This window comes from Talpa occidentalis, unplaced genomic scaffold (assembly GCF_014898055.3).
Source record: "Talpa occidentalis isolate TD23 unplaced genomic scaffold, MPIMG_talOcc4v2.1 talOcc4.3, whole genome shotgun sequence".
Classification (NCBI taxonomy): domain Eukaryota; kingdom Metazoa; phylum Chordata; class Mammalia; order Eulipotyphla; family Talpidae; genus Talpa; species Talpa occidentalis.
The window spans coordinates 123,095,521-123,123,457 of NW_023603184.1; the positions used below are offsets into that span (position 1 = coordinate 123,095,521).

General features: G+C 42.0%; 1 protein-coding gene across 7 annotated transcripts in view; it reads left to right on the forward strand.

Moving 5' to 3' along the window:
• The first annotated feature begins 1,797 nt into the window (after nucleotides 1-1,797).
• Nucleotides 1,798-27,937, forward strand: part of SPATS2L (spermatogenesis associated serine rich 2 like) — a 171,755-nt gene continuing 145,615 nt past the window's right edge. For 2 of the 7 annotated variants that reach the window (XM_054699981.1, XM_054699976.1), the window contains exons 1-2: nucleotides 1,798-1,948; nucleotides 26,224-26,273. In XM_054699981.1, the coding sequence (XP_054555956.1) occupies nucleotides 1,832-1,948; nucleotides 26,224-26,273 (167 nt within the window). In that variant the 5' untranslated portion in view covers nucleotides 1,798-1,831. Of the gene's footprint in view, nucleotides 1,949-2,139; nucleotides 2,239-2,403; nucleotides 2,446-2,720; nucleotides 2,779-26,223; nucleotides 26,274-27,937 lie in introns of those variants that run through there. The other 5 variants (XM_037523797.2, XM_054699982.1, XM_054699979.1 and 2 more) reach the window with 5 other exon arrangements.

Below are 27,937 nucleotides of genomic sequence, written 5' to 3' on the forward strand. Positions count from 1 at the left end.
GTTTGTTAAGTCAAGATCTTCACTTTTCTATTTAGTTTAAAAAATAGTAAAATGAGATTTAAAGATTATAATCATAGAGAATCATTTTGGACAACAGAGTCATAGCAGCAAAATTTCCAATAATGTATTTTCAAATAAAATTTAAATATCTGGTGCCAGTACACACACACACACACACACACACACACACGATGTATATTCCATTTCTTTGGATTTCTACATTTCCATGTAATTATAGGAATGCAGCTCATGTTTTTAAGTCATCTTATGTTTAACTCATCAAGATTTTTTTTTGTTACTTACTTGATGTGCACAAAGTTTTTACATACTTTTCGAAAGACATTGTAAAACTCTCCCAGAAACAGAAATTTTCATTTTCCAGAATAAGTTAATTTGAACAGCAAAAGTTAAGTTTGATTTGAAACTCACCATCTATAAACTATTAAAAGATTGCTTTCTTTTCCTCTCCCTTGGCTAACACTTGAAAAGTAGTATTTGTTGTCTTTAGTTACTTTATAACTAAAGTTCATGGGCTAGGCCTCCATTCCCAGTACAGATTTAGTCAATTTGTGGTAGAGTGGCTACTAGCAGTCCTATTTTCCATTTTTTCCCATCAATTCAATGCTCTAATATTTTTGCTCTCAATACACACACCAGTTATTCCATGCTGCTACCTCCTTACTGAGAAGTAGCCCTCAAGTATAAAAGACCATGTAGGGGCTCCTGGAAACACTTTCTTCCCTCAGGTCATCTCGTTATTGAAAGCATTTTTCTTTCAGATAGATTTGGAATCTTAGGAAGAGCCTGAAGTGGTAGAAGAAAGGAATAAAGATGGAGTTTAATGTCATTTCCATAGCCCTTCCTAGGAAACAATAATTTATTATTCATTTTGGAATTCTAATTATAAGGAGAACCCCCCTCCCAAACTTAATAAATTATTTTGTCAAATTACCTAAAAAGTGTATCAAATTGTAAGTCAAATTATTATACCATTTCCATCTAAAGTCAATAAACAATATTATACCTATCCTTTATATTTGTATGTAATATGGCTTCCAGAGGCAAGTTTTCCTATCTGTAGCACAGGTGGAACCAGACTGTGCAGGTTCAAATCCTCCCTCTACCATTTACTAACTAAACAACTGAGGCAAGTTTCTGTGCCTCAGTTTAACTGTAAAAAAAAGTCAAAAATATTATGACTTGATAGGATTGGTTGAAGGACTAAATGAGTTAATATTGATCTATAAATATTTGCAAAATAAATTATAGGATCCACACACTCACCCAGTACAACGAGCAACGCTATAAGTCATATTAGAAAACCGAACCTTTACTTTCAGCTTCTCTATTTCTTACTATGGCTGTGCCTTGTCAACAGGAATGCATTATGCTAGCCGATTTGAACTTTACCAGAAAGATGGTATTTTATTTCAAGTTATGAGTTCCTGAATATCGGATGATATAGCAGGCTGCGGTACACTCAGAGGTTTCTTAGAATTTTGGAGCATGAGAGGTATAACCCGCTCTGATCTGATATTTGCAAAGGAAACTTTGACATCCAAGCAGCCGCTAAGGACAGTTACTAGCATTGAGGAAAAAAAAAAAGAGAGAGAGAGAGAGAGACTAAAAAGTCACCCTCAAAAAAAAAAAAAAAAAAAAAAAAAGAAAGAGAAAAAAAAAAAAAAAAAAAAGAAAAACTGAATTGGTGAACTGCCTGCATTTCACTCTATTGCCTCTGGAAGAGGTGTGTTATCTAAAGTGCTTCCATCATGAATAATGATTGAGAAACTGCCTGTACTCTCCTGACTACTGTACTCCTAGGCAGAAGTCCATGGACGGATGCCCACGGCGTCTGTCTGCAACTTGGTTTGCACGCACGTCTCGAGCCCGCCATCCTGCAGGAGTCCAGCGTGAACGCGCAGCGCAAGGGAGGGATCGAGCACTCCAGGTCAGCGGGGTGTCTGAGGTCTGACCCCAGCCCCGGTACTTTCTCCGCGCCTAGTTTTCCAGGTCCCTTCAGCGTTGGCTGTTTACATCTTGAGCTTGGCTCGGCCCCAGAAAGCATTACTACCTTCTAAAAGGGGAAGCATCTCGCATTTGCAGACAGTGCTGGGGGAGGAGGGGCAAGTTCTTCGGTGCACGGGAGGTTGACTTTCCTGCAACACGTGCGGGTTGTGACAAGATTTTTGAATAACAGGGTAGTTTCAGGGAGGCAGCGGTTTGGGGAAAGGCAAGGAGGTGGGTGTAGGGCCAGGCAGCAAAGTGCGGAAGCCGCCCGGGGATTCTTCTAGAAAGTGGGGTGGGAAAGGAGCTGGGGAGGGCGTGTGGAGGGAAGGGATCTGTGTCAGAACGTGCGTGTGAGCGGATACAAAACCCGAGGGAGGCGTGAGCAGCGCCGTGTGTGCGGGCGCGAGCGGGGGCGCCGGCCGGGGTGCGAGCGCGCGGGTGAGTGACACCGCGGGGCGGGCGGGCCGGCCGGCCAGCGGGCGGGCGCCGGCGGCGAGGGGCGGGAGCGTCCCCGCGGGGAGTGGGTCGGCCCGGAGTTGTGTCAGTGAAGGAATCCAGTCCCGGGGCCGAGCAGGCTGCGTCCTCCGCCGCCAGCGCCGGCTGCGCGGAGCGAGCTCCGGACGGCGCGCGGCCCAGGCAGCGGCTCCGGCTCGGCCCGCCCTTCGCGCCGCAGGGGCCGCCGCTGCGCCCCCCCCGGCCCCCCCCCCCGGCGACCGCGCCCCCCGGCCCGTCCCCCGGCCCGGGACCGAGCGGCCAGAGCTCCGCGCTGAGGTAAGCCCCGGACCCTCGGCGGCCGCCGCCCGGGACTCCCCGCCCGCGCCCCTGCTCGCCCGGCGGGCCGGGACCGGGCGCGGGCGCGGCGGATGCGGTGGGGCCTGCGCGGCCGGGACGGAGGCGCAGCCCCGCCGCGCGTTCCGCAGTCTGGGCCGCCCAGCCCCCGCCGCCTCTGGGTGTGGCTCCCGCTCGGGCCCCGCGCGCGCCGGACGCGGCGGTGCCGTCCTGCCTCCGGCTGGCGGGAGAGCGGAGAGCGGGCGGGAGGTGGCGCCGGGTCCCGCGCACATTGGCGCGCTCGGGGCGAGCGTGTGGCCGCCGCGCTCCGACGTGGACCCGCCCGCCCGGCATCGCAGCCGGCCGCGGCCCCTCGCCCGTCCTCCCCGCGCGAGCGCCCCCTTCCACTCTCCCAGCCGGGGGGTGGGGGACGCACCCCCTCCGGCCGCCCGCCGCCCTCTCGGTCCGAGCGCCCGAGCGGCCCGCCTCGCCGGGACCGCCCCGCCCTCGAGCGCAGCCCGGCGCGGAGGCTGAGGGTCCCCGGGAGCCCCGGCTCCTCGGCGCCCGGCGGGAGCGGGGTGCGGCGGCCCCCGAAGTCCGAGCGCCGCGGCGGTCTCCGGCGGGGTGACCAGAGTGGACGCCGAGCGCCCCGGCCGCGGGAACAAGCGCTCGCGCCGCCGCGTCTGGGCGGGCGGGCCGGGGGCTGAGTCGGCGGCCGGGGCTCGGGACTCGCCGCGGACCGAAACCCGAGACCGCGGTTGTTGGGAAGGGGCCGGCCGAGAGGGCGCTTCCCGCTCGCCCAGCGCACTCGACTTCTCAGGGTCGTGGAAGATCGGCCGCTCTCGCTCGCCCGCGGCTCGCGCGCTCTCCAGCTGCTACTGCAGACGTGGGAGATGAAGGGCTGAGACTTCACCTGGACGGGGATGCAACCCAAGCCTCCCGTCTTCGGGGTGTGTGTGTGTGTTGGGGGGTGGAGTAGGGATGGGGGTTCCATGAGCTTTCAGTTCCCAGCAGTTCTGGTTTTAGTGGGTGTCAAGGTTTTGGATATCTCTGACACTGTAAAGGTTTTTTTCTGTACATCATTTTTCTTGGAGCATATTGCAGAGTCAGTGAAAAGCTTTGAACTTCAAACAGCCTCTTTCTTTGCATAAAATGTTGATTTGTAATGTTTTCACTTGCTTATTTAAACATATAAAAACGTTATATCAAAACTTTTACCAGTTCCCTCACAAGAAAAAAAAAAACACTTAATTTTTTTTTTTACTAAGTATTTAGTATTTGAAAGAGTAAGGGCTTGTGATCTTTATGACATCTCTTTAGATTGTTGCCACTCTGATTGGTTTTATTTTCCAGAGATTAAGCAGATGTGCAATATGGCTGGGGAAAGAAGGGACAGGAAGTCTGAAATCGCATCATTCTGAGAAAATAAAAAAAGAATATTCAAGTAACAAAACTAACTACTTTGAAAGATACTCTGAAAATAAAGACTAAAGTTGTAGACTTATAAAATTTTGTCAGTTAACCGGAAAGTGGTGTGTTGTGTGGATGGGGACAGTTTTATTCAGTAATGAAGTGTTTAAAAATATCTGTGTGTGATAGTTGCTAGATCTTTAACTGGGAAAAAATTAACCTTGGGAATGATTATCTATTTGGACAAGGCAAATATGGCTGCAGTTTCTAATTAGAGTTTTGGATTAAACTCAAGCTTTGTTAAAACCTGTTTTACGAAGCAGCAGAAGAAAAAAATATGTCAGGTTCTATATCTGCATGGCTTTACACACACATGCACACATACACACACAACATTAGATTAACTCCAAAGGATAATGTGCATAAAAAATACAATCGCTTGAATGCAGAGAATATTTAAGAGGATAGTGAAAAGTCAACATCTGGGAAAGGAGTATATTAATTAGCAATTTTCTTTCTTTAATCCCTGCTTCTGAAAATATTAAGTGATTTCCTAGGAATCAACTTAGTTTAATGTTCTCAATTCAACAGGCAAAATGATCAAGGCTCCTTTTGTATTCATTTTGTTTCAGGGAGTCCTGATTGAAAATCTTCAATTGATCATTTCTGTGCTCATGCTGATTTTCAAGTGGCCATTGTGGAGATAGGTATCTGTGGGCTTGTGAAGCTGCTGGCCACCTCTGTAATGATCAGGAGAAAATGCTCAGACCACACCGTTGCTGTCTTTGAAGTTCTGCCAGGAAAGCAGCTCATAGATCTACTTTGACATGCACATGGAAATACTGTCCACCAAAAATTAAGCTTCAGGAAGGTCTCATTTTAGGCTCTGAGTTTTATAAGTTTCTCAGTCTGATCATAGAATTATGCCACTGTCATTAACCATGACTGTTCACTTGTGGCTTTTATGTTGAAAGTGCCTAGGTGTTCTGCATGCTGTTACTTTACACAGGTTTAATCAGCCAGCATCTTCTCAAAAAGAGCCAGGACAGGAACTTTGGGTTACAGTTTTGATAAAATGAAAGAAGTTGAGGTTGCTTGTGGAAAGATCTAAGCTGCCACCACCTGTCTCTCCCATATGGTTAGAGTAGAGTGGGTTTTGTCTGCATTAGACAGATACTGCTTACTCATGGCTTATTCTTCTTTGCTAGTCCTCTTCTGGAGACTTTTTGCTGTTATTTGACTGTGATAATTGAATTAAAGTGATCATTTTTGTACATAGAACAGTAGCTTTTACAAGTATGACACAGGATTTGAGAGCATCTACAATATGGACAGATTTAAGTGATGGATTCTGTTTATTGATCTCTGAATGATTGTGCATAATTCAACTAATCCTTTCCATCATTGGTCTGGTTTAGAGTGTAATCACACAATTAGGACATGACTTTCATGATACAAACAGTTAAAAATCCAGTAAACATAATTATAGAAGAAAAACAAACCTTTCTTCTTTCCTTTTTTGAAGTAGTCTGCAATGAAGGTGTTATTTCCTTGACACATCAAAATGGCTAATTTGGAGTTGTGATGCTTGTTATGTAAATAGGCCATATGTTGAATTTCTATAGTTTATTCCTTCAGTGTTGTAATGGATAGGATACCCTAAATACTGTAGCTAAGAAAAGTAGTCTGTGAAGATGTACTTCTCCCTATATATACCATTTCCATTATTCTTGTTAATAGCTAGTATCTTTATTTTTGTTTTTTTTTAAGATTTATTTATGCGTACAAGAATTGGGGTACAGGCCAGAGGTGTGGGAGGTGAGAGGATTCACCAGAGACAGAGTGGGAAACAGAACAGGCAGATCGATGGAAATACATTGCTGAGGGGAGCAGTGGACGAGGCAGGAAAGGTCTGCTGCACCATGGGGTTGCTTCCTGGCCGGGGATCGAACTCATGCTGCAGTGGCTGCTGATAGCTTCATAGGTTGCATCTTAGCCCCTTGCGCCACCAGGGAGGCCCAGTAGTATCTTTATTTATGAATAAAATAGTCTTTAATGTGAGGTTGTTATCTTTTCTTACACCATACTAATCTTTGTCTCTAGTGCTTTTCCATGTATGCGCCTGTTTAATAGACTTTTCTTGGTGGGTGTCCTACTGTCAGGCTAAATGCTACATGCTTCGTAACAACCTTTTCATATTCTCTGCCTTTCACAGTGAAAAAGCTTTCCTTTTTATGATACTCTTAGCAATCTTTTCATCACCTGGACTTGGGACCCTGGAACCACTGTTGACTCTTTCTCTTTCATCCCTTCAGTAAAATTGCCCCAAGTCCCGGTGAGCTTCCTATGTCACAGTTGCTCTAAGCTGGTGCCCACATTTCCTTGTCACTGCTCACTCCCCTGCTATCCCAGGTGCCCAAGCGACCTCTGCGGTCCAGAACCATCACAGTCTTCTACTTCCTGGCCTCTTTGAGTTTTCTCCATTCTGTGTCCTTCTACCACATCAGCCTTCCCCAAACTCTTCTCCCGAGGCCTCCTCTCCAAGGATTATATCACAGGAAGGCCGTGTTGAAGTCAGGTTTACCTGGTGCTTAAGTTAGTGCTCATTCTCTAAGTTCCTTGCCTGTTCCCCCATCTCATTACCCCTGTTGCCTTGGGTGTAAAGTCCATTCTTTCAACCTGGTTTTACTGTACTTCACAGTCTTGCCCAAATTGAACTTATCAGCTTTATTTTCTACTTCTTTCAACACGAACCTTCTGTTCCTGCCAGTCAGATCTCACTGCCCTTCTAAGACAACCATACACTGTTTTGTTCAGGTTCTGCCTTTTAGAATGTTTTTTCCTTTTTTTCCCTGATCTCTACCTACAGTTTCCAAGTTCAGGTTGACCTGCCTCATCATGTTACTCTCATTGGTTTCTTCCTCTTCTGCCATGTTGTTAGCATCATTGTCTTAGACAGTCAGGTACTCTCTTAAACTATCCTGTCCTTATTCTTGCTTTCTCAGCTGGTTTGCAAGATCCTTGAGGGCATGAATGTACCTTGTATGCTATCTTTGAATCATCTACAGACCCTTGGGTTTGGCAAGCACTTGTCAAATAAACCTGTAGAATCATTAAACTGGAAGTGTGGTTTTTTTTTTTTTTTTTTTTTCTTTGCTCTGTTTTAATGGTGGGCTTTGATGTTGCCTGTGTACTGCTCACCATGGAGTCACCAGAGCCTAGCTTGCAACCTGACACCTTGTTGTGACCTCAGTAAATATTTGTAAACAAAGAAATTAATGTTGACTTTGGATAAAAGAAGCTGGCATTTGAAGGAGGCATCTGTCAAGGAGTTTTTTTCCCCATTTTTCTTCAGTGGTTCTAATCACCCTCCCCATTCATCTGCTATGAGGATTCTGAGGCCTTGGCATTTCCCAGAGTTGAGATAATGATGGAGGCTGGCAGTTGTGATTTGGAATTAAGGAGACTGTCGTTTTTTTAAGGTAGAGTGATGGGTCCCAGTAGTGAGTAAAAATAAAAGCATTCAGGCTTTATGCCAGTATTTTCAACATTAAAACAATTAGGCTGGAGTTATGAGTTACCTGAAAGTTCAGCTACTCAGCCTTCAAATCCTAGATTGTATTGCAGGGCTGCCCAACCATTTCATTTAAAAGCTTCCTTGTAAATTAAAAATAAAAAAAAGCCACAAAGCATCTGGGGATGGAAGGTGAGGTGGGGAAGAGTTTGCTACAAACCATCATAATTGTATTCAGGACAAAATTCAATTGTTTAAACTTTTGGTAACAGGTGACTGTTTCTCCTGGGAGGCAGATTATAGTCTAGTAGGAGAAATCATATAGGCATCTGAAACAAAGGTCCAAGGCAGCTCAGAGGGGGATATTTTCTTCTGTTTGGGTGTGACACTTGTTTAAGGTGAATATTGAGAGGATGTAGATGAGATTTCAATAACTGTTGTTGGAAATACAGAGGTGGGGCATGGTGGTGAGGCAGGGGCTTTTCAGGGTGAGGATTCAGAGTTTGTTAACCCTAAAGTCAGTGCTCTGTTAACAACACCACGGATCCTGTGCTGAACCCTCACGAGGGCTCTCCTGGGCAGTGCTGGTCTGCAGTGTTCAATAATGAAACTTAAAGTGTATACAGACACCTGCAATAATTACTTTTGGTGCCAAGTGCTGAACTGACCGTGACAGAGAGCGCAAAATAAATCCTGTAAGCAGTATACCCAGTGTGTTTCTGGGTAGCATCCAACTTGCTTAGAATGCCTGGAAAGGCCTCCTGTATTATGGAAACACCGCTGATGGTTGAAACTGTCCCATAAATGTAATTAGAAAGAGGGCTACCCTCAGATTGTGGTCCCAAGTAGCCAGCCATCTGTGGGGCCATGCCCAGCACAGCTAGCAGAACTCAATAAATGAGTCAACATACTGTTACTACAGAACCCTAGTTGTGATTTGGTGGCACTACCCCCACCAATTGTAAAACTAGGACCATTTCAGAGAGACAGATTTGGCATCAGTGAAAGGAAAGGTGGTCCTTTCATGGCTGGTACTATTTTGTGAGGTGGTAAGCCCCCCATGACTGAACGTGTTCAAGCATAGGCTATACTAGGCAATGTCTAATTTAAAAACCTGTGTTATCTTTTGTCCTCAAAATAGTGCCTTGAAATTCATACTCTTATTATCCCCATTTTACTGGAGAGCAAACTGGAAGCCTAGAAAGGTTGCTTGGCGGATATGTTGGAGAACAGATGACAAACCCAGGCAGTTTGAGAGCAGAGACTGAATTTGTACTGTGGTAAAGGACACATGCAAACATCAGGTGGCCGTTAGGGTCTTTAAGGACCCTGCCTCACATTAGGATTGATTTGTTAATTCTTTTTAGGGATCAAGATACCACTTGTTGCAAAACTAATTAAAATTAGCAGCAGCACTCAATTCCTTGAAATTCAGCACCAAGGGAATACAGTCATCATCAGCAGCATCACTGGCTATCTTATTAAATCTCAAAGCCATCTTGCAAGGTGCAGGCTAAGTACCCTAGAAAAGGGGGACTCCAAAAATGAAGGAAAGTTACATAACTTGAGTCGTTCTACAGAACTGATAATTGGCTATGAGTCTGTTCAGATTCCTAAACCCCAACTTTCTTCTTACATCACCCTGTGAGATACTGAAAATATTACCATTCAGTTCAGCACAGACACCTGCCTATCAGAGAAGCTGCTAGCTAGAAACAACTACCCTGGCCCTCTCCAGGTGATGTATATCCCCAAGTGATGTTTAGGTGAAATCCAAAGACTTGTGAAAGTCTTGTCATAAACCAAGACTGCAGATCTGGAGTACCCCAAAGCTAGTGACTCCTTGTGATACATAGTATCACATAGTATCACATAGTTTTCCATGTGATACATACTACTAAAGGAAAAAAAGTCTTCACATATATTTCATTAATTGTTGTAGATAAGAAAAAATAGTTTTGCAGTTAAGAAATATTTTGTCTTTCTTATAAATGGTGTAATCTTTTCCCTGTTCCTTCCCTCTACTCTCTTCTAGTCTGAGACCAATCTTTCCAGATGGAGGGACCTTGTTTCGGTTTCTTCTTTGAGGCCTCAACCAACCCCCTTTATAAGTGCACAAACATGCATAAGTCTAATCCTTTATAAAAACAGAAGATAAGGCATGCAAAATTCCCTGAGCACTTTGCCTCAGTCTGGTTATGTTCCATATCAGTCCTAATCTTAAAAGGCAGCTCTTGACAACAGGGTTTTTGCAGCACTGTCCTTCAGATCATCAGACCCATTGTCTAGGAGTCTCTTCTAAGTCTTCATGTTTGTGGCATTTGCTATTAGTAATCAGGGACTTTACCCATCTGTTTTCTGAGACACCTCTTTATGATTTTTTTCCCTGATGAATTGCTGCACTGTATAGACATCTTCATGGGGTCCTTCCTGCCTGCCCCCACCAAACGTCAGCATCCTGTGGAGTCCACCCTTCAATCTGCTCACTTTTCCTACTTGCTCTGGTCCCACTCATCTGTTTTCTTCTGCAGCCACCTAGATGCCCTGGATTCTGCAACTCGAGCCTTGAACTTGTCACATTTGCTCCAGGTGTCTTAAGCTCAAGAAGTTCAAAACTCCACTTCTACAATGAGCACATTCTTTGTGTTCTCTTACCTCAATTTATGAAACCCACTTCACCAAGTTTAAAATCTGGGTCTTCTAGAGTCCTCTCTCTTTCTACACTCCTGTGTTTCAGAGATCACTGAGCTCTGTAGAAAATATCATCCCAAACTTTCTTGAATCTGTCTTTTCCATACTGCCTTGGTTGAGGCCCTCACCACTTTTCTGGAGGATTATTGCAGTAGCCTCATAACTGGTCTCTCTTCCTTCTGCCTGGCCTGCCTCCAACCGTTCCCTACACTGCTGCCTTTCTAAAGGCAAATTTGATCACGATTCTCTGCTGCTTGATATCCTTCAGCAGGATAAAATCTAAGTCACTGCTTCTCCAGGATAAAATCTAAGCTTGCTAACATGTCACAAAAGCTCCATTGTGGTCTGGGCTCTCCCTTTGGGTGAAACTCAAAGTCTCTTCTAGTGATGCTGGTCCCCACTGTATACCCCTGCCCAGAGTATCTCTACCAAAGGAAATGAGCTGTTAAGAAGAATGAAAGACAAGAGGTGAGAGGATGGAGGAACAGGAAAGAGATTATGGAACTATGCTGTCCAGTACTGTAGCCACTAATTGCATTGAGTGCTGGGCTATTGAGCACTTGCATCGTGGCTGGTCCAAATTGAGATGTGCTACAAGAATAGAATACGTGAGTGGTCCGATGGCTTTATATGAAAATAAGAATGTAAAACAGCTCATTAACAAATTTGAATATTGTTTACCTGTTGAAACAGTAATATCTGGGATATAGTGAATTAAATAAAAAAACATTAAAATTTATTTCACATGTTTCTTTTTATTTTCCTCTCTTTAAAATGGTTACTAGAACATTTTCAATTGCCTGTGCAGCTCACATCATAGTTGCATTGGACAGCACTGTTATAGAACATCTCCTCATTTCCAGGGGAGGAATCCTATATGGGTGAAGTCCATGAGCTTTTTTGAATGATTAAGTCAGCTCTGCAGGAATAGAGAAGCAGCAATTGCTCAGTTTCTTAAATCCAGGGGTATAAAGTGCTTTCAGTAGGATTGAGAATTGGAGAGACAGCTTGTGAAAAGTACAGGCAGGAGTCATCCATACAATATGCACAGCACAGAAAGCACAATTGGAGCATACACATCTCCCCAGACCTACCCAACCACTGTCAGGAGTGGGAAGGAGGTATATAGGGAGGTGGTACAGGGAGGGTTTGAAAAAGAGCATGGGAGGGGCAGCTGGAGGCACCCTCTTGGGAAGCCTTGTACTTGTGAGGCATTAGGGACAACATGAGAACCACACCCAGGCCTCTGAGATCCCCACCTGCAACTGAGCCTTGTGCATGGGCTGAGCCCAGCTCCCCCACTGCCCAACTCTAGGATCCTGAGCAAGTTAAGTCAGTCAGTGGAGTTTAGGAATACATACATCGTTCGGTCTTGTGCACTGAGCACAATACATGCCAGGTAACCAGTTAGTTATGCCTTGAGGTACTGCAGGTTACTTGGCCTAAAAGGCTTTGAGGAATGGGTTTATGGACTGTCAGAAAGACCTAGAAGCTAATGAATTGTATCCTAAGAGATATGCAGAGCTTTATGTTTTCCTACTGAAAAAAGCCAACCTGAGAGAGGAAACCAAGCTTGTCTGGCTGGAGCAACCTGGAGGCAGGGGAAGAAATCTTGATTGTCTAGAGAAAAACCCAGTGAGTTCAGATGTTTGAAGTTCTCCAGCAGCAAACCTTGGGACTTTCTTTCCTGGCAGTTTGCATGCTGTGTTTAGTTGAGCCCTTGCATTCTGATAAAAATCCCTCTGAGCAGTTGTTTTTATTTGCTTTACACATTAGGTGTTTGTATATGATTCTGTTAAGGGGAAAGGTTCTTGTGCTAAAAATCAAAGTTTAAAAGTCATACTGCTACAAAAAATGGGCTGAGAGGAGTGGTTACCACCTGCTGTGATTACTTCTCTGCCATTTGTACCATCCGGGATAGATGTAGGCCCTTTGCAGGGGATACAGCTCCCTTATGTCTGTGACTTAGTGAGCCACCATCAGATTAACTGCTCCCTTTGCCTTCCCCTTACCCACACAGCCACAACAGCTTCATCCTTGGGTAACCAAGTCTTCACTTGGTGCCCTAGGTTCTACTTTGTTCCCCAAATTCCCAGGTCCTGCTTTGAGTTCTGATGTGGGAATCCCAAATTGCCTTGAGTAAGGTTCCGTCACCAGTCTCCACACCTTCTTGGGACAGTGGACTTGCCCCTTGGCTTCAAGTCTTGGCTACTAGTCCTTGCTAGTCCCTTCTAGGCTTCTTCAATACAACCTGCCAGCACCGAGCAGGAAACTCAGTTAATTTAATATGTATATGTGGAGTGGAATAGCTTATCTGGATATAGCTATTCCCTGCTTCAGACCCTAGTCACCTAATACTCTTCCTAATTGGCTCTTCCACTGCTCTCGGAGTCCCCTTTGTACCATGTGCAACTTGGGAGGAGGAGGAGAAGGCAAGTACAGAACTGATTTTCCTAAGTCATGAGGCATCCCATTTTTGGTCTTTCATGTGGATGAGAAAGATGGCTGCCTTTGTGGTATGATTTCAGAGTCCATACTGTTCAAGGGATGCTTCAAGTATCAACAGTTTCTCCTTCCTGCTCTCCATTGTGTGAAAGCCCACATTATAAGAGATGTATTCTTTTTTCTAAGACAATATGTGTAGAAGAAAAAGAGGACCAGCTGTGGTGCTTGGATGACTTGGTTTTGACTTATGTTGTTGACTGACTAATGAACTTGAGTAAATTACAGAATTTTTCTGAACCAATTTTCTTATATATAAAATGAAATTTATAATACCTACTTGTTTTGTTGTGATTTTGTTATGATGAAATAAGAAATAAAGTGGTCAACCCCAGGGCCTAAAATACAAATGCCAGTGAAGTAGTAACTTAAACTTATTAGAAATGTCTCTTAAGATTGAGTGATTTTATAGACCCTTCCCAGAGACTAATAAGGAAGAAATCAAGGTCAAGGGGTCCAGATTAGATTTCACCCATCCAAGGATGAAAAAGGACCAGAAGGAAGTTGCCTTCACATTTTGCTTAAGGCCAGTTCCTGCTTAATGGTTTGCATTTATGAAAATACTCATCTGGGATTATGAGTACAGCATGAAACCATGAAAAAAAAAGGCACGTTTACTTCCTCTGCCAGGCAAATGAAGAATAAACAAAGCAAATTTTTGCAGCTCCGAATGTCAGGTGCATTACCATCAAAATAAACTTTTATTCCTATTCTTTGTTGATAAGTTACAAATATAGGAACCACTAAATTACCCTAAAAAGGAAGAGTCATAAACAAATTGACTCCAGGGACAGATCTCACACTTATTTTGTTGAAGCTATTCTGTCCTTAACTGTGGGTGTTTGGGAAGCTCTTTTGTTGTAGCCTTTGTTCCTTATAAGAAGGGGGGAGACTTCAGTGTATTAGGAAAGAATGGTTTTGATTGGAAGCAATATTGTTCCCAGTGTGGGGTGACTTTCATATATTACAGTGATTGCTAATACATAACCAAGAAAACTCATTTATTGAAGTGCCATAAACTGCAGTGAGATAGCCTGATCTGACATATTGCCACTTCTGATCGACAAGGGTTTATTATAGGGATGTGGGCAATCCTATAATTTTTAGAAAGTGGAAGATGTTATGCTGGCTACCGTGACTGCTAATGTCCTGATCTAGAAGGGCTTTGTCCTTCCTGACATATTTCCCCTGTGAAATCTAAATGGTGAACTGGATTCAGAACATGCATTGAGCTGCCAGTGACTTCTGAACTCTTTATGCAATTGATCTCCCCATTTCAAAACCATGCCTTTAGTATAGTGTCATATTAAAATTGTGAACACTCGAGGAGAAAATGTAAATCTACTTCCTCAAAAATTAAAAATAAAAGCATTAAAAATATTATTTAGTACTGGCTGTGGCATTGAATATATAAACTCATTTATTGTTCTGGTAGTCCCAGAGCAAGAACTGCTTCAGCTGCAATGGATGGTATCAACTAAGGTTGCCATGACAACGTTAATTTATAATTTCCAAACTTTGGTAGAATTTCACCTTCTGAACTCTCTGAATTGCATTTAAATTTATAATTATTTCTCTTTTATTAAAGTGAAGCATATTTAGATATTGCTTATATAGATGCGCTAGGTATGACCCCATGAAAATTACTGACATGAAATGAGAAGCCGAGAATGTGGGCATTTGAAAGGGATAGTGGTTGCTGTCATCTAACATCCCCCCAGATGCAGGAACCTTTCCACAGTATCTCAGTCAGCCTTCTGAACCCCTGCCAGGAATGAGGGGTTCATGATTTTATGACACTAAGCAGTTCTGCTGACAATCATCTGCATTGCTCCTAGACCTTACGCCCCTTTAGATTTGGGCCTTGTCTTATTTCTAGTTGAACCCAATACTCATCTCAAGCACAGGTGTGTAAAAATATTTTTTAAACCTGCTCTGCACAGTGAGCTGAAGTCATCCTTGCTGCAGCTTCCTCGCTGCTCTTGCACTGCCCTTTGGACCCGAGGGAGAATAGATGAGCACTTCCTGGGCCGTGGTGCTTCAACTCTTTGTCTCTAGCCATTTTATCACTACTGCAGGTCTTCTCTTGGAGTACTTTCCATTGCGATTTGCTGTGCTGTTAATGTTCCTCTGGGCACCTGCCACTCTGCTGGAACCATTTTAAGTGAAGCATCTTGATGTCTATACCCTACTCCTGAGTCTCTGAGCAGTTTTCTCCTGCTATTAATTTTCTTGTTTGGGACACCTCTGACTAGGTTTTATTCATCCGGTCATATATTGCATTGGTGTCCATTTTAAATCAGGGGCAGCACATTGTCAGTCTATATCCAAAGTCATTTTCAGCTTCCAAGTCTTTTTTCTTAAAACTGCTACAAAACCAAACCTCTTTTCTTCTGTCCTTGTGCAGTTACTTGTGTGACTTGAGCAGAGGACTTTACATTTATCCTTGTTAAACTTCGTGTAACCATTTTCCCTCTCAATCAAGATATTTTTGAATTGCAGTTATTAAACTTCAGTCTGCTGGTGGTACTATATTCATTTATTTATGTGACAATGGGACTTTCTCTGTTGTTGATAAAATGTCAGTTGAGACAGATCAAAGATGAAACCCTCTGATTTTCTACAAGAGAATTCTTGACATCCATATTGAATTTTGTTATTTAAAAAAAAAACCTCACAAAACTAGTTTGTATTCTCTCACTTAGATTTACTTTCTTGTCCCTGAACTAAGAGGATACTGCCAGAAAAGACTTAGTCAAATGCCTTAGTAATGTGACCCACTTACCTCCAGTCATACAGCCTCTATTATGAAGTGGAACTAGCTTAACCTGACTAACTTTTAGATAACATCACTTTTTTCTTTGGAAAAATTGACTAAAATATATACCTAAATAAGCTAATTTTTAATTTATTTTAAAACACAATAACCATTTTATAAAATAAGTTTATACCTCACCTATAATTTCACATGAACTTGTTTGATTCAGAGAAATTGCTTTTTAGTACATCATTTGGTTCCCTTTATGAAAACCTTGCTCTGCAGCAAGGGGGAGAGGGGAGAGTGACAGGAAATCACTCTTAGATGTCACTCCAGCACATCATTACATTCACATCTCCTGGGACAGACAGTAATCAGGCTGAGGCATGTCCAAATAGTTCTCAGTGTTCACGTAAATGGCACATGACAGTATCACTAACATGTCTATGACAGAGAATGTGCCTTTGGCCTCATGTCACTAATGGATGTTTGCTCTAAGTGGGAAATGCTGTGTTTTTTGAAAAGAGTTTATTCTTTTCCCCCTCACACAAACTCTTCTCTGACTTTTTATGTTAGCATGAAATATCTGTCAAATACATATATGGTGCTTTCTGTACTATAGTTTGCTGTATTCATGGACAGTATGTTTTTTCACATGCTTTCCACCTTGGGCTAGATGGAAAGAAAAAATAATAAAAGGACCCAAATCCATAAGTCAGGAAATAAACTATCACTCCATAAAAATACTAGTATTTGTGTTATGTTTTGTGTTACAAATACTTTCTTTTTTTTTAATTAATTTTTTTAAACATTTGTGCTTTATTTATTTATTTATTTATTTATTTTAATTTATACAAGCACTGGGTACAGTCAGAAGCGCCGTAGGGTGAGAGAATTCACCAGAGCCAGAGCGGGGAGCAGAGCAGGCAGAATGACCGAAGTACACTGCTGAGGGGAGCAGCGGGTGGCAGGAGGGGCCTGCGTGCCATGCGGGAACCCCCTCCAGTGGCTGGGGAGCAGCCGGGGATCGAACCAGCGCTGCAGAGGCTGCGGGCAGCTTCGCAACCCAGCGCTCAACCACTGCGCCACCAGGGAGGCCCACAAATACTTTCATGCATTTTCTTCTTTGAAGATTTTTTTTTTTCTTGTGTAAAAATAGTGCATACTCATTGCACTGGAAAAGATGCGGAAATGGATAAAAAAAATTAAAACTCACCTAAAATTTCACCACCCAGAGATTGTGACTGTTAACATCTGCGGGGTTCCTTTTACATGTGGGTGTTTTGGGTATGTTTACATGCATGTGTGTTTAAACTAGCCTTGTGGTGGACGTCGGAACTTTGCCCTGGAGAGCCAGTGTGACAGAGTAGTTAAAGGTACCTTGGAATCAGACTCTTCAATGTAACTGTCCTGGTCATGTTACTTATGTGGTGCTTTTAAATTTCTTAAGCTGCCCAGACTTCAGTGTCTACTTTTATAACATGGGGATAATAATAGCATGCACCTAGTAGGTTTATTTTATGAATTAATAGGATAATGCACATGAGGCATGTGGCAAGGTTCATAGTAAGTGCTCAGTAAATGTGGGCTATTATTATAATAAAGGTTTTCTTTTCTGCTTTCTTCACTTAAAATCTAGGATAATAATTCCCCTTATCATAAAATATTATTTGAAAAACATTTGGAATGACTGCATACATTTCAGTACATAAATATACCTTAGTGTAAGCATTTCCTTAAGCTTAGACCATTCCTAATTCTTTGCTGTCATAAAAAGCTCTGCAGTTAATATCTTTTACATTATTTTTGTGCACAGACAACAGATTCAAAATGAGTTACTAATGGCATTTCATAGAGAAGTGGGAATGAGCTAACCATTCTTTAGTTTCTACTAATGTGTCAGGTTACATGCTGGGTTTTTTTTTAAACAGCAAAATTCTCATTTAACTTTTGCACAACATCTTTGAGGTAAATCTGTTATCCTCATTTTTCAGGTGAAAAAGATGTGAGGGGCGATAAGTAGTTTCCCAAGGTCACAGAGATAGTAGGGGTAGAGATGGTATTTGAAGCCAGCTGTGTGATTTCAAAGCTTAAGCTTTTCCATTCTGGCATGCAGTTCATGCCTATCTTTTTAAGGCTGGCAGAATGAATAGTTATCATTGTGCTTTTTACAAAATGTCACTTAGTGCCACGTAAAAGATAGGACACTTGGCTGGAACTTCTGGCTTACCCAGTATAGTACCCCTTGTGTGCGTATGTTCTTATATGTCTTGGAATCAAGTGTCATTAAAAGAAGGTGTTAGCTAAAGGAAATAAAACATTGATGGGAGTTTTTGATGAAAGAAAACCTCAGGGAAGTAAACATTTCATCAGCAATACAAGAGTCTTCTTTGTTTTAGTTGTATGGACTAGACCAGAATTATTTATCTAACTATGAGTCAAGTATTTCACATAAATCAATATAGAAATTAAACAATAATAACAGCCAAAGTAAATCGATGCTGCCAAAAGGAATTGTAAGTTTCATTATTTGTATTTTAGGGATTGAAATGAAAAAAAATCTTTAGCCTTATCTATAAGATGATAGATCAGGAGAGGGCTGGCAAAATTGCTATAGGTATAAGTAAAGATATAGGGAAGGTGTAAGGTATACTGGGGTAAACCCCCAAAGAATTATTTGGTGAACTGACAGGTTGTCTTTAAAAAGTCAGCCATTTGGAACATTTATCTTGGCAGCTCTCAAATCTGACTTACAGTGTGTAGTTTGGCAGTCAATTTTGTAGGAAAAATGCATAATTAACATGAAGATCAAGGTATAGGTAATGCCAGTTATTACCTAAGACACAATTTCTTAGAACAAAGGAATAATTGAAGTTGTCTTTTAATAGGATAATCCTGATTTGTCTTTTTGTAGATTTGGGTTCTTAGTGAAAGAAGCAAACAAAACAAACCAAAAATGAACCAAAAAACCTCTAATGGTTATCTCATATCTAAGAGGTACTTTGTTTCAGAATTTATAACCAACAGTTGTCCATTCGAAAAAGCTGTCTTTGGGGCTTCCCTGGTGTTGCAAGGGGTTAAGATGCAGCACAATGAAGCTGTCCTCAACCACTACAGCACGAGTTCGATTCCCAGCCAGGGAGGTGACCCACATAGCACAGCAGAACTCTCCTGTCTCGCCCGCTGCTCCTCTCAGCAGTGTATTTCAGTAGATCTGCCTGGTCTGCTTCCCACTCTGTCTCTGGTGAATCCTCTCACCCCCCTGCATCTCTGACCTACATCCCAGCTCTTGTATGCATAAAGAAATCAATCTTTAAAAAATAAATAAATAAAAAAATTTTAAAAAAAGAAAGCTATCTTTGGTTTTTGAGTTTTTGAATTTTTATAGTCCTTGATCTTACACAGTCTTGCTTTAGAATTGTTCCAGTTTTCCTTCTGTCACTGTAGTTTTTGCAAGGGAGAAACAGTGTCAGTCCTAGCCCCATAACTGCAAAGGTTTTGGATGTTGGCAGAACAAAATCATTGACATGGCCTGTAGAGAGTATGTCCCGCAGGGTGGTGTTGCTGGTGGGAAGGCCCAACAAGTTACATTTGGACCCTGTGTTCAGCTGTTGAGTGCTTGGAACTCTGAACAGAGAACTGGATATGGAATCTGCAGACTGGATCCCAGATATGACTCTGTTGCTAACCCTGGGTAAAGTGCTTTACTGTCTCTGAGCCTCAGCTCTCATGTGGAGAAATGACTACTGCATAGTCAAAGGTCATTTGGAGAATTCAATGATATTGAGCAAACTACTTGGTTAACTCAAAAGTGCTTTTATGATTCATTTCCAAGCTATTAATTAATGCCCATAGGTCATTCCTTTCAGGGAAGAGCTGGTTTACCATTTAAAACATTTTTAAATGAATAATGGGAGTATTTGTAAAAATATATATAAAAATGTACCACTCCTGGGGCTAACCTCACCAGACTCAACTCTTTACTTATACTTTATCTAGCAATAGTGGGACAGGCCTTTTCCTGCCCTCAAAACCCCTGGTGCCTAACTTGGAGTCTCTCAAAATTGGACTCATATTCCTCTGATGAGGGAAGAGGGTCCTTGGCATCATTAGGAGGCTCCTTTGAACACCATAAAGACTGTTATAAAAATAGGCATTTAGAGCTGTGATGTTGGGTCAAGATAAAAGCAAAACTTGTATCTTTGATGCATTATTTTAGCTTTCAATAAAAATGACTCAAAGAAAAAAACTACCAGGTTGAAAAACATATTCCAACAAGGTTGCATTACACACACTTACAGGAAATTCTTTGATTGCTAAAGGAATCATGGTGCTGGAGGGAGGAGGAAAGAGAACCAGGAATTTGGGGATTTTGACACTATGCAAGCTTTTCCCAAGTCTATGCAAGCTTTTCCCAAGTCTCTCTGGGATCCCCCAGCCCTGGTTATGCCGATAAGGACTCCACAATGGTTTCCTAGTCTGACTGCAAGACAGTAAACCCCAGTCCTGGGAACTGCATTCCATTTCCTTGGGACCCTGGGGGCTAACCTGGCTTTTTCTGCCTCCCAGACAGGTGCCACAGGTGCCTCCCTCACAGTCCTTTTGAAGGACAGAATTTGTTCCTCAGCCTCCCTAACCCAGACTGTACTTTAGGATCCTTATGAAGGTGTATCAGGCAAGAAATGACTGCAATGTCTCTGTGGCATTCCCAGGAGGTGGGAGTGGGTCAGCCATGACCAATTAGTAGGGAGTCCGCAGTGGAAGGTCCAAAGATCCCCAGATTCCTTGAGTGTGCTTCCTGGGATGGCTACATCTGCTTGCTGTACTTATCTTTAATCAATTTCTAAATTTATCCTCCCACACAGGAAATAATTCTGAATTTCCCCCATTTGCCTTGGTGTGGCACTACATTTCATTCAGCTCATTTCCTCATCAGCTGTTTCTTAAACATCTGCTCTAGACCAGGCACTATGAGGGGAACAAAGCATCATCAGAGGTGACAAAGGTGGAACATTATGTACCTTTGGATGAAAGCAAAATATGCCTTCAGAATTGAGAGAAGGGAGAGGTTAAGTATGTAATGATTTTTTTTGCTGTATTTTCTAAAATAAATTGTGCTACATAAAAATCTATACCAATATTCATTAATGTAGCAAATCCCCTTAGAATGAAAATTCCTGTTTTCTGTGACTTGGGCAAGCATCATTAAAACACAATTTCAATACAGCAGAAGATTTTGGACTGTTCTTGAAGTGCACTGAAATGGGATGTGACCTATATATCAAGCTTTTCATGGTTTTGATATTTTTCATTTCCACGTGTCAACAAATACCTGACTTGATATTAAAGCCAGTTAAATCAATATTTCTTCCTGTAGTCGAGCTACAGCAACATATATCCAAGGGCAGCATTTCCCCCACAGCTATATTTTGTTGAGTACATATCTTTCATCATAAACCTAACTGATGAAACTACCGTCACATGAATAAGATGAAAATATCAACATACTAACATAATAAAAGGAAGGTCAGAGAAATGACAATCTTTTCCTTCACCCCTCATTTAAGCAATCCCATAATTTTTTTTGCTCACTTTAATCACAAGCAGTGACAGTATGGGAAAGATCTTGATTGGGGTAACTGAGGTTTCTTTCTCTATAATTAAAGCATCTCCAGTGGGTCTGCTTTTACCTTCTTCTAACTTCATTCCCAACCAGAGGATTTGTGAGCACTTCTAATTTTTAAAAGATTTTCTGAAAGTTACCTGTTGAAAACTCAGGGTCTGTAGACAAATGGCTTGAAGCTTCAGTTTGTGAACACCATTAAATTTATTTACTGATACCAGAACAACCTAATGTCTTTTCCCAGTGTACTAGGAATAGAGGAGTGATTGTCATTTATTGGGCTCCTACTCTGTGCTAAACACCTATAGTATCTTACCTGTAATCAGTAAAATGATATGTCAAGGCATGTATTTTTTTCCATTTTATGTGGTGTTTGGGCAGCTAAGTAAGTTGTCTATAGGCAGTAACCTAGAAAGGGTACAAACTGGGCTTCAAACCCAAGTTTACCTGATTCCAAAACCTTTTCACTTCTTACATTAGATTATTTTCTACAATATATTATGAGATTGAAAAAGCAGGGGTTTTTTTTCTTCAAATTGTTAAAGTTAGCACATGTTCATTACAGGAAGCTTGGAAAGCAGAGAAAATTATAAAGATGAAAGGGAAAAAAATCACCCATAATTCTTCACCCCAGAGAAAGTCACTATAAAAACTTTAATTTTTTTTTCAGGCTTAAGAAAGCTGTAATTTATTTATTTTAAAAAATATTTTATTTTATATAATTCTTACATCATTTTCATCTTTGTACAATGTATGCATTTTCATTTTGGTTATATTCCCCATACAATTGCATCCCCACACCCCTTATTTTGACTCTAGTTCTTCCTCTCCCCACCCCTCCCGGTAGTGTATCTTTGGTTTATAGTTGCTTGTTGATTTTTATTATTACTTTGCATTGATTAGTCTTTTTCCTGGTCTCTTATTTAGGTTTTCTAAATTCTTGCTATGAGTGAGACCATCCGGTATTTTTCTTTTTCTTTCTGACTTATTTTGCTGAGCATGATCCCTTCTAGCTCCATCCATGTTGCTGCAAACTGCATGTGTTTATCTTTTTTGATTGCTGAGTAGTATTCCATTGTGTATATATACACACATCTTCTTGATCCAATCATCTATTTTTGGGCATTTGGGTTGTTTCCATATCTTAGCTATTGTAAATAGTGCTGCTATAAACATAGGTGCCCTTTGGAATTACTGTTTCTGTGTCCTTTGGGTAAATACCTAGGAGTGGAATTGTTGGATCATATGGAAGCTCTGTTTAGTAGGTCCAGAAATCTCCACACAGCTCTCCATAGTGGTTGGACCAGTTTGCACTCCCACCAACAGTGCAGGAGAGTTCCTTTTTCTCCACAACCTCGCCAACATTTGTTGTTGCTAGTTTTTTAAATATGTGCCATTCTCACTGGTGTAAGATGGTATCTCAGTGTAGTTTTGATTTGCATTTCCCTGATTACGAGTGATGTTGAACATTTTTTCATATGCCTGTTGGCCATTTGCTTTTCCTCTTCAGAGAAGTTTCTTTTTTAGCTCTTCTGCCCATTTTTTGACTGGATTATATTCTTTGTTTTTGTTGAGTCTCATCAGCTCTTTGTAGATTTTTGTGATCAGTCCTTTATCATTAGTGTTGTGTGCAAAAATGTTCTCCCAGTTGGTGGGGTTTCTCTTTGTTTTTGTTATTGTCTCTTTTGCTGTGCAGAAGCTCTTTAATTTGATGTAGTCCCAACTGTTTATCTTTGCCTTCACTATCACTGCTTTGGGTGATGTGTCTGTAAAGATGTCTTTGATGTGCATGTCATGTAGTGTTTCGCCTGTATTTCCTTCTATGTATTTTATGGTTTCAGGTCTTATGTCTAGTTCTTTAATCCATTTTGAGTTGGTTTTTGTGCATGGTGTGAGGTAGTAGTCGAGCTTCATTTTTTTGCATGTAGCGACCCAGTTAAGAAAGCTGTAATTTATATATCCAAGAGAGTATTGTTCTCAGACTTGTCATCTTTAAAGTTTGAAGTTTATGCATGTACTCCAACAGTGCCACCCTTGCTTCAAACACTTCTGGAATCCCTTTCAGAGCCTATTTAGGAATCAAATTCTTTATAGATTCACAGCCAAACAGATATGTTGCCTGAATACCTATCAAAATAGCACATTTTTGTATGTGCTGCCATTTTGTGCCATCTACAATTCTATGTTAAAAAATAAAATAAAATTCTATGTTGCATATATTTAACAATATCCTATAAAGTGTACTCTTACTGCCCTCTTTAAGGGCCATACCGACTTGTGCTGGCTTCTGTTGTGGTAGAAATGGAATTCATCCAAATGTTACTTTTTCCATGTCAAAGGTGATGGATATTTTGGGGTAGGTTTAAAAGTCTTTACTAAAAATTAAAGTTATGAATGTTTAGTATCTCATTTGTTCTCTCATGTTATTATATTGTCAACACAACAATGTTTGTAGTCATAAAATCTGAAAATTGCTTTCGTCCAAAGGTTGCTGGGCCTCCCTGGTGGTGCAGCAGATTGAGCACAGCGCTGTGAAGCTGTCCGCAGCCTCTGCAGTGCGGGTTCGATTCCCCGCCGGCCAGGGAGATTCCCACATGGCACCGCATACCTTTCCTGTCACATCCGCTGCTACCCTCAGCAGTGTTTTCAGTCCATCTGCCTCTTCTGCTCCCCACTGTGTCTCTGGTGAATTCTGTCACCCTCCCATGCCTCTGGCCTGTACCTCAGTTCTTGTATAAATAAATAAATCTTTTAAAAAAGCCACAAAGGTTGAAAAGCATATTTTAAAATCAATTTCTTTTTAATGAAAGTATGTACTCACTGCATTCTTCCCCTCTGAGTTTTTGTGAAAGCATGCATCTAAGTGTGATGAACTGATTTTTAAATAAAGTTAGTAGAATCTGTTTCCAAGCGAATGTTTCTCAAAGAAGCAGGCACATGGGCACTCATATGCACATAACATGAAAGAGAAGATTTCCGTCCAAATGGCCATTAATATATTTTCTTAGCCAAGAAAGTCAAATCATCAAGTGCCAACTGACTCTTCATCTCTTTAGTTTACTGCATACGACTCTGTACTTTCAGAAAACAAACTTAGCCCTCAATTCAAGCCTGTCTCATTGGTTGTCTGATTTCTGTCTTATTTTTCACAGATAGTCTTACCTGCCTTATCATCAGCTTGGTATGACCTGTCTCCCCCAGACTTCAGAGCACCTTGGATTGGTGCAAAATTCTTTAGGGCCACACCACAGGGTTTCGAATGAGGCCAACTGGGCAAGCGTAGTTGTGTGTGTCTGTGTGTGTGTTTGTGTTGCACTCTTCCCTTGTCTGCAACGTCCAAGATTTCATAATATAAGACTTCATCTTGTGCACGAGCAAGTATAGGTCAAATAAAATATAGTCAAAGTTTATGTTGGTATCCTAGGCACAGTGTCTGGCATTGTGTTTAGTTAAAGTGTGTAAGATTTATGAAGGATTTTAAGTTATTCTCTGAAAATGGACTGTTGGGAGAAAAGTTAGTCTGATAAAAAGTCAGAATAAAATAGTAGATTAAAATCTCAGGGCTTGGGCCTCACCTGGTGGCGCAGCGGTTGAGTGCTGGGCTGTGAAGTTGCCTGCAGCCTCTGCAGCACCGGTTTGATCATTGGCCGCTGGTGAGGGTCCCACATGGTGCACAGACCTCTCCTGACTCACCTGCTGCTCCCCTCAGCAGTGTATTTCGTCAGTCTGCCTGTTCTGTTCCCCACTCTGGCTCTGGTGAATTCTCTCACCCTCTTGCGCTTCTGACTGTACCCAGTGCTTGTATAAATAAATAAATAAATAAATCTTTAAAAAATAAAATAAAATAAAATCTCAGGGCTTAAGAGCCTTTAAGTCAGTCTTATGTGCAAAGGAAGCCCAGAGAGCTCCGCTGACCTGGACAAGGTCACCCAGAGAGCTGTTGGCATGGCAGGAATTGCATGCAGTGTCCTGAGTCCTGATGGTCCTTCTTGGCACCACCTCCTTGTTCCCCAGTTGTTTCTTGGAGGTTGATCTACTCTGCAGGTTCAGGGATCAGAGCACTTGAAGCCTCACACACTGCTTAACAGAGCATGAGATATGTGGGGATTCCCAAGAAACACTGGAAGTGGTTGTCGATGTAGTGAGTGATTGGTTGGTTGGCTTAAGGCCCTGTACCCATCTCTCCGCCGACATGGTTACTAACTAGATGGTGAGTTCCCTGGTGGTGTGTGGATATTATAGGCTATCTCGTGGAGAGAAGAATATGATAACAACTATAGTAACAACAGTCAACATTTGTTTGTAATAAATAAGGCAGGGTATCTAAATCATTATGGTTTAGAGCCTAGGCTCTAAGGTCATAGTTAGAATCCCAGCAACCTCACTTACCCCATCTGTTTTTATGGAGAAGTAATAAGACCTGATTTCTTCATCTGCAAAGTGTCAATGATAATTAATAATGCCTACTTCAGACTATTGAATAATTAGCTTGTTTAAAGCCCCAGAACAATACAAGATACTTTCTAAACAAGCAATAAATGTTAGCTATTGTTGTTATTAAAGTATGCTAAATCCATTATATATATATTTTTAAATTTTTTAAAATAAATTTTATTTTTATATTCCCCATACAATTGCAACCCCCTTATTTTGACCCCAATCCCTCCCCTCCCCACTTCCCACCCCCCTAAGAGTGTCTCTGGTTCATAGTTTTTTGTTGATTTTGTAAATCCATTATATATTATCCATTTTTCTCAATAACTATGTGAGGATGGTGTTGTTATTATCCCTAATTTAATACTAAGTAAACTGAGATGCAGAGAGATCGTTCCATCTACACAGTAGTCACTGGAAAGCCCAAGTCTGTGTCTTCCTGACTCCAGATCCTGTGCTTGGGGGTGGATGTGATGAAGCGTGAGATCTGACCTCCCAAATTTCTTTTTTTCCTAGAGCGCTTGGGAACCCAGGCTGCTTTCAGGAATCTCTCCGTGGATGCCCAGGTAAGCCGAGATAGTCCTTCCCTTCTCCGTATCCTCCTCCTGCCCATGTGACCAGCTGTCCCTGCACCTGCAGCTGGATCCTAGGGGCCTCATCACAGCCCTTGCCAGCCTCTCCCCTCTCCCCAGGAGGGCTCTTGTTGATAACTGTGTAAGCCCAAGTCATCTGATGGTGTGGGGCAGGGAGAGCTGTGTACCTTAGTGCTCCTGCTGGTCTCCATGCCTTCTTCACCTCCACTGACATTTCTTTTCTTAAAAAAAAAGGTAGCATTTTTTTATTGAGGTAACACTGATTTATAACACTGTATATAATTTAGGGGTATAGGGCCACACCCTTCAGTTGTGTGTGTATGTGTGTTACCACACCCTACGTACCACCAAAGCACCTCTGATCCTTTCCCACAATCTGTTGTAGACTGACATTTCTATGGATTTCTTTAGAGTAATTTCATGCGTAAAGTAGTTTCAAGGTACGGAAAAAAAAAAGATACTGTTTATAGAGGTCCTTGTGATATGGGAAGGAGCTGTGGTGAGGAGTGGTGCTAGCCTGGTTGTCTTGCCCTCCCAGTGATAACTATATTTGCTGTGTTGCTGATGTTGAAGAACTTGCTCCAGTGAATCTGTAAGACTGACTTGCAGTCTTCAGCGGTCACGCGGTGTCGAGTGGGGAGAACACAAGCTTTTGTGCCAGACAGCTGGCTTGGCGTCCTGCTCTGCCTCCTGCTGATTGTGTGATCTTTGCATGTTGCCTGCTTCTCTTGAACCTCAGTGCCCTCCTAAGATGGGGATACTTATATTCATCTTGCAGAGTTCTTGGGATATTTCCTGCTCTTGCATATAAAGTGAAGTATACAAGGTTGACATTCAATTAAATGGTAACCATGATCATTATCAGTTATTGGTGTTTGAATGAGTTCATCAAAAGTATTTGTTGTACAGACTACTTTCTTTGCAATATTTTTGGCCTCCCACCCCCTCCCTGATCAGGCTTGCTTGTTTAAAGTAATTTGCATAGCAAGTTATAGATTCGTTGTGAAAAAATCATCTCTGCTCTGGATTCCATCAAAGGATCATAAATTCCAAATTGAGGTAGTCTAAGTTAATGAAGTCTTATTGCACCTCAACATTGCCATGAGTGTTTAATCTAAGCCTGATTCTTTTTCCATAACCTGAAGCTTTAGTAGTTAGATGATGTAACTTTTTTTTTTTTATAGAGGCATGTTTTATTTATTTATTTTATTTGTTTGTTTGTTTTGTTTATACATGCACTGGGTACAGTCAGAAGCGCGGGAGGGTGAGAGAATTCACCAGAGCCAGAGTGGGGAGCAGAGCAGGCAGAAGGACCGAAGTACACTGCTGAGGGGAGCAGCGGGCGGCAGGAGAGGTCTGCGCACCATGCGGGACCCTCCTCTGGTGGCCGGGGAGCAACCGGGGATCGAACCAGCGCTGCAGAGGCCGCGGGCAGCTTCGCAACCCAGCGCTCAACCGCTTCGCCACCGGGGAGGCCCTAGATGATGTAACTTTTAAAAAGAAACATTAACATTGGTGGGAACTGGTTGTTTTCTGTGAATGGAACAGAATATTTTATTTCCTCATCTCTGAAATGTGAATTCCTATGAAATAATTTTCTTTGCAGTGGTTGGAAGAGAATTTTATTGGAAACTTCT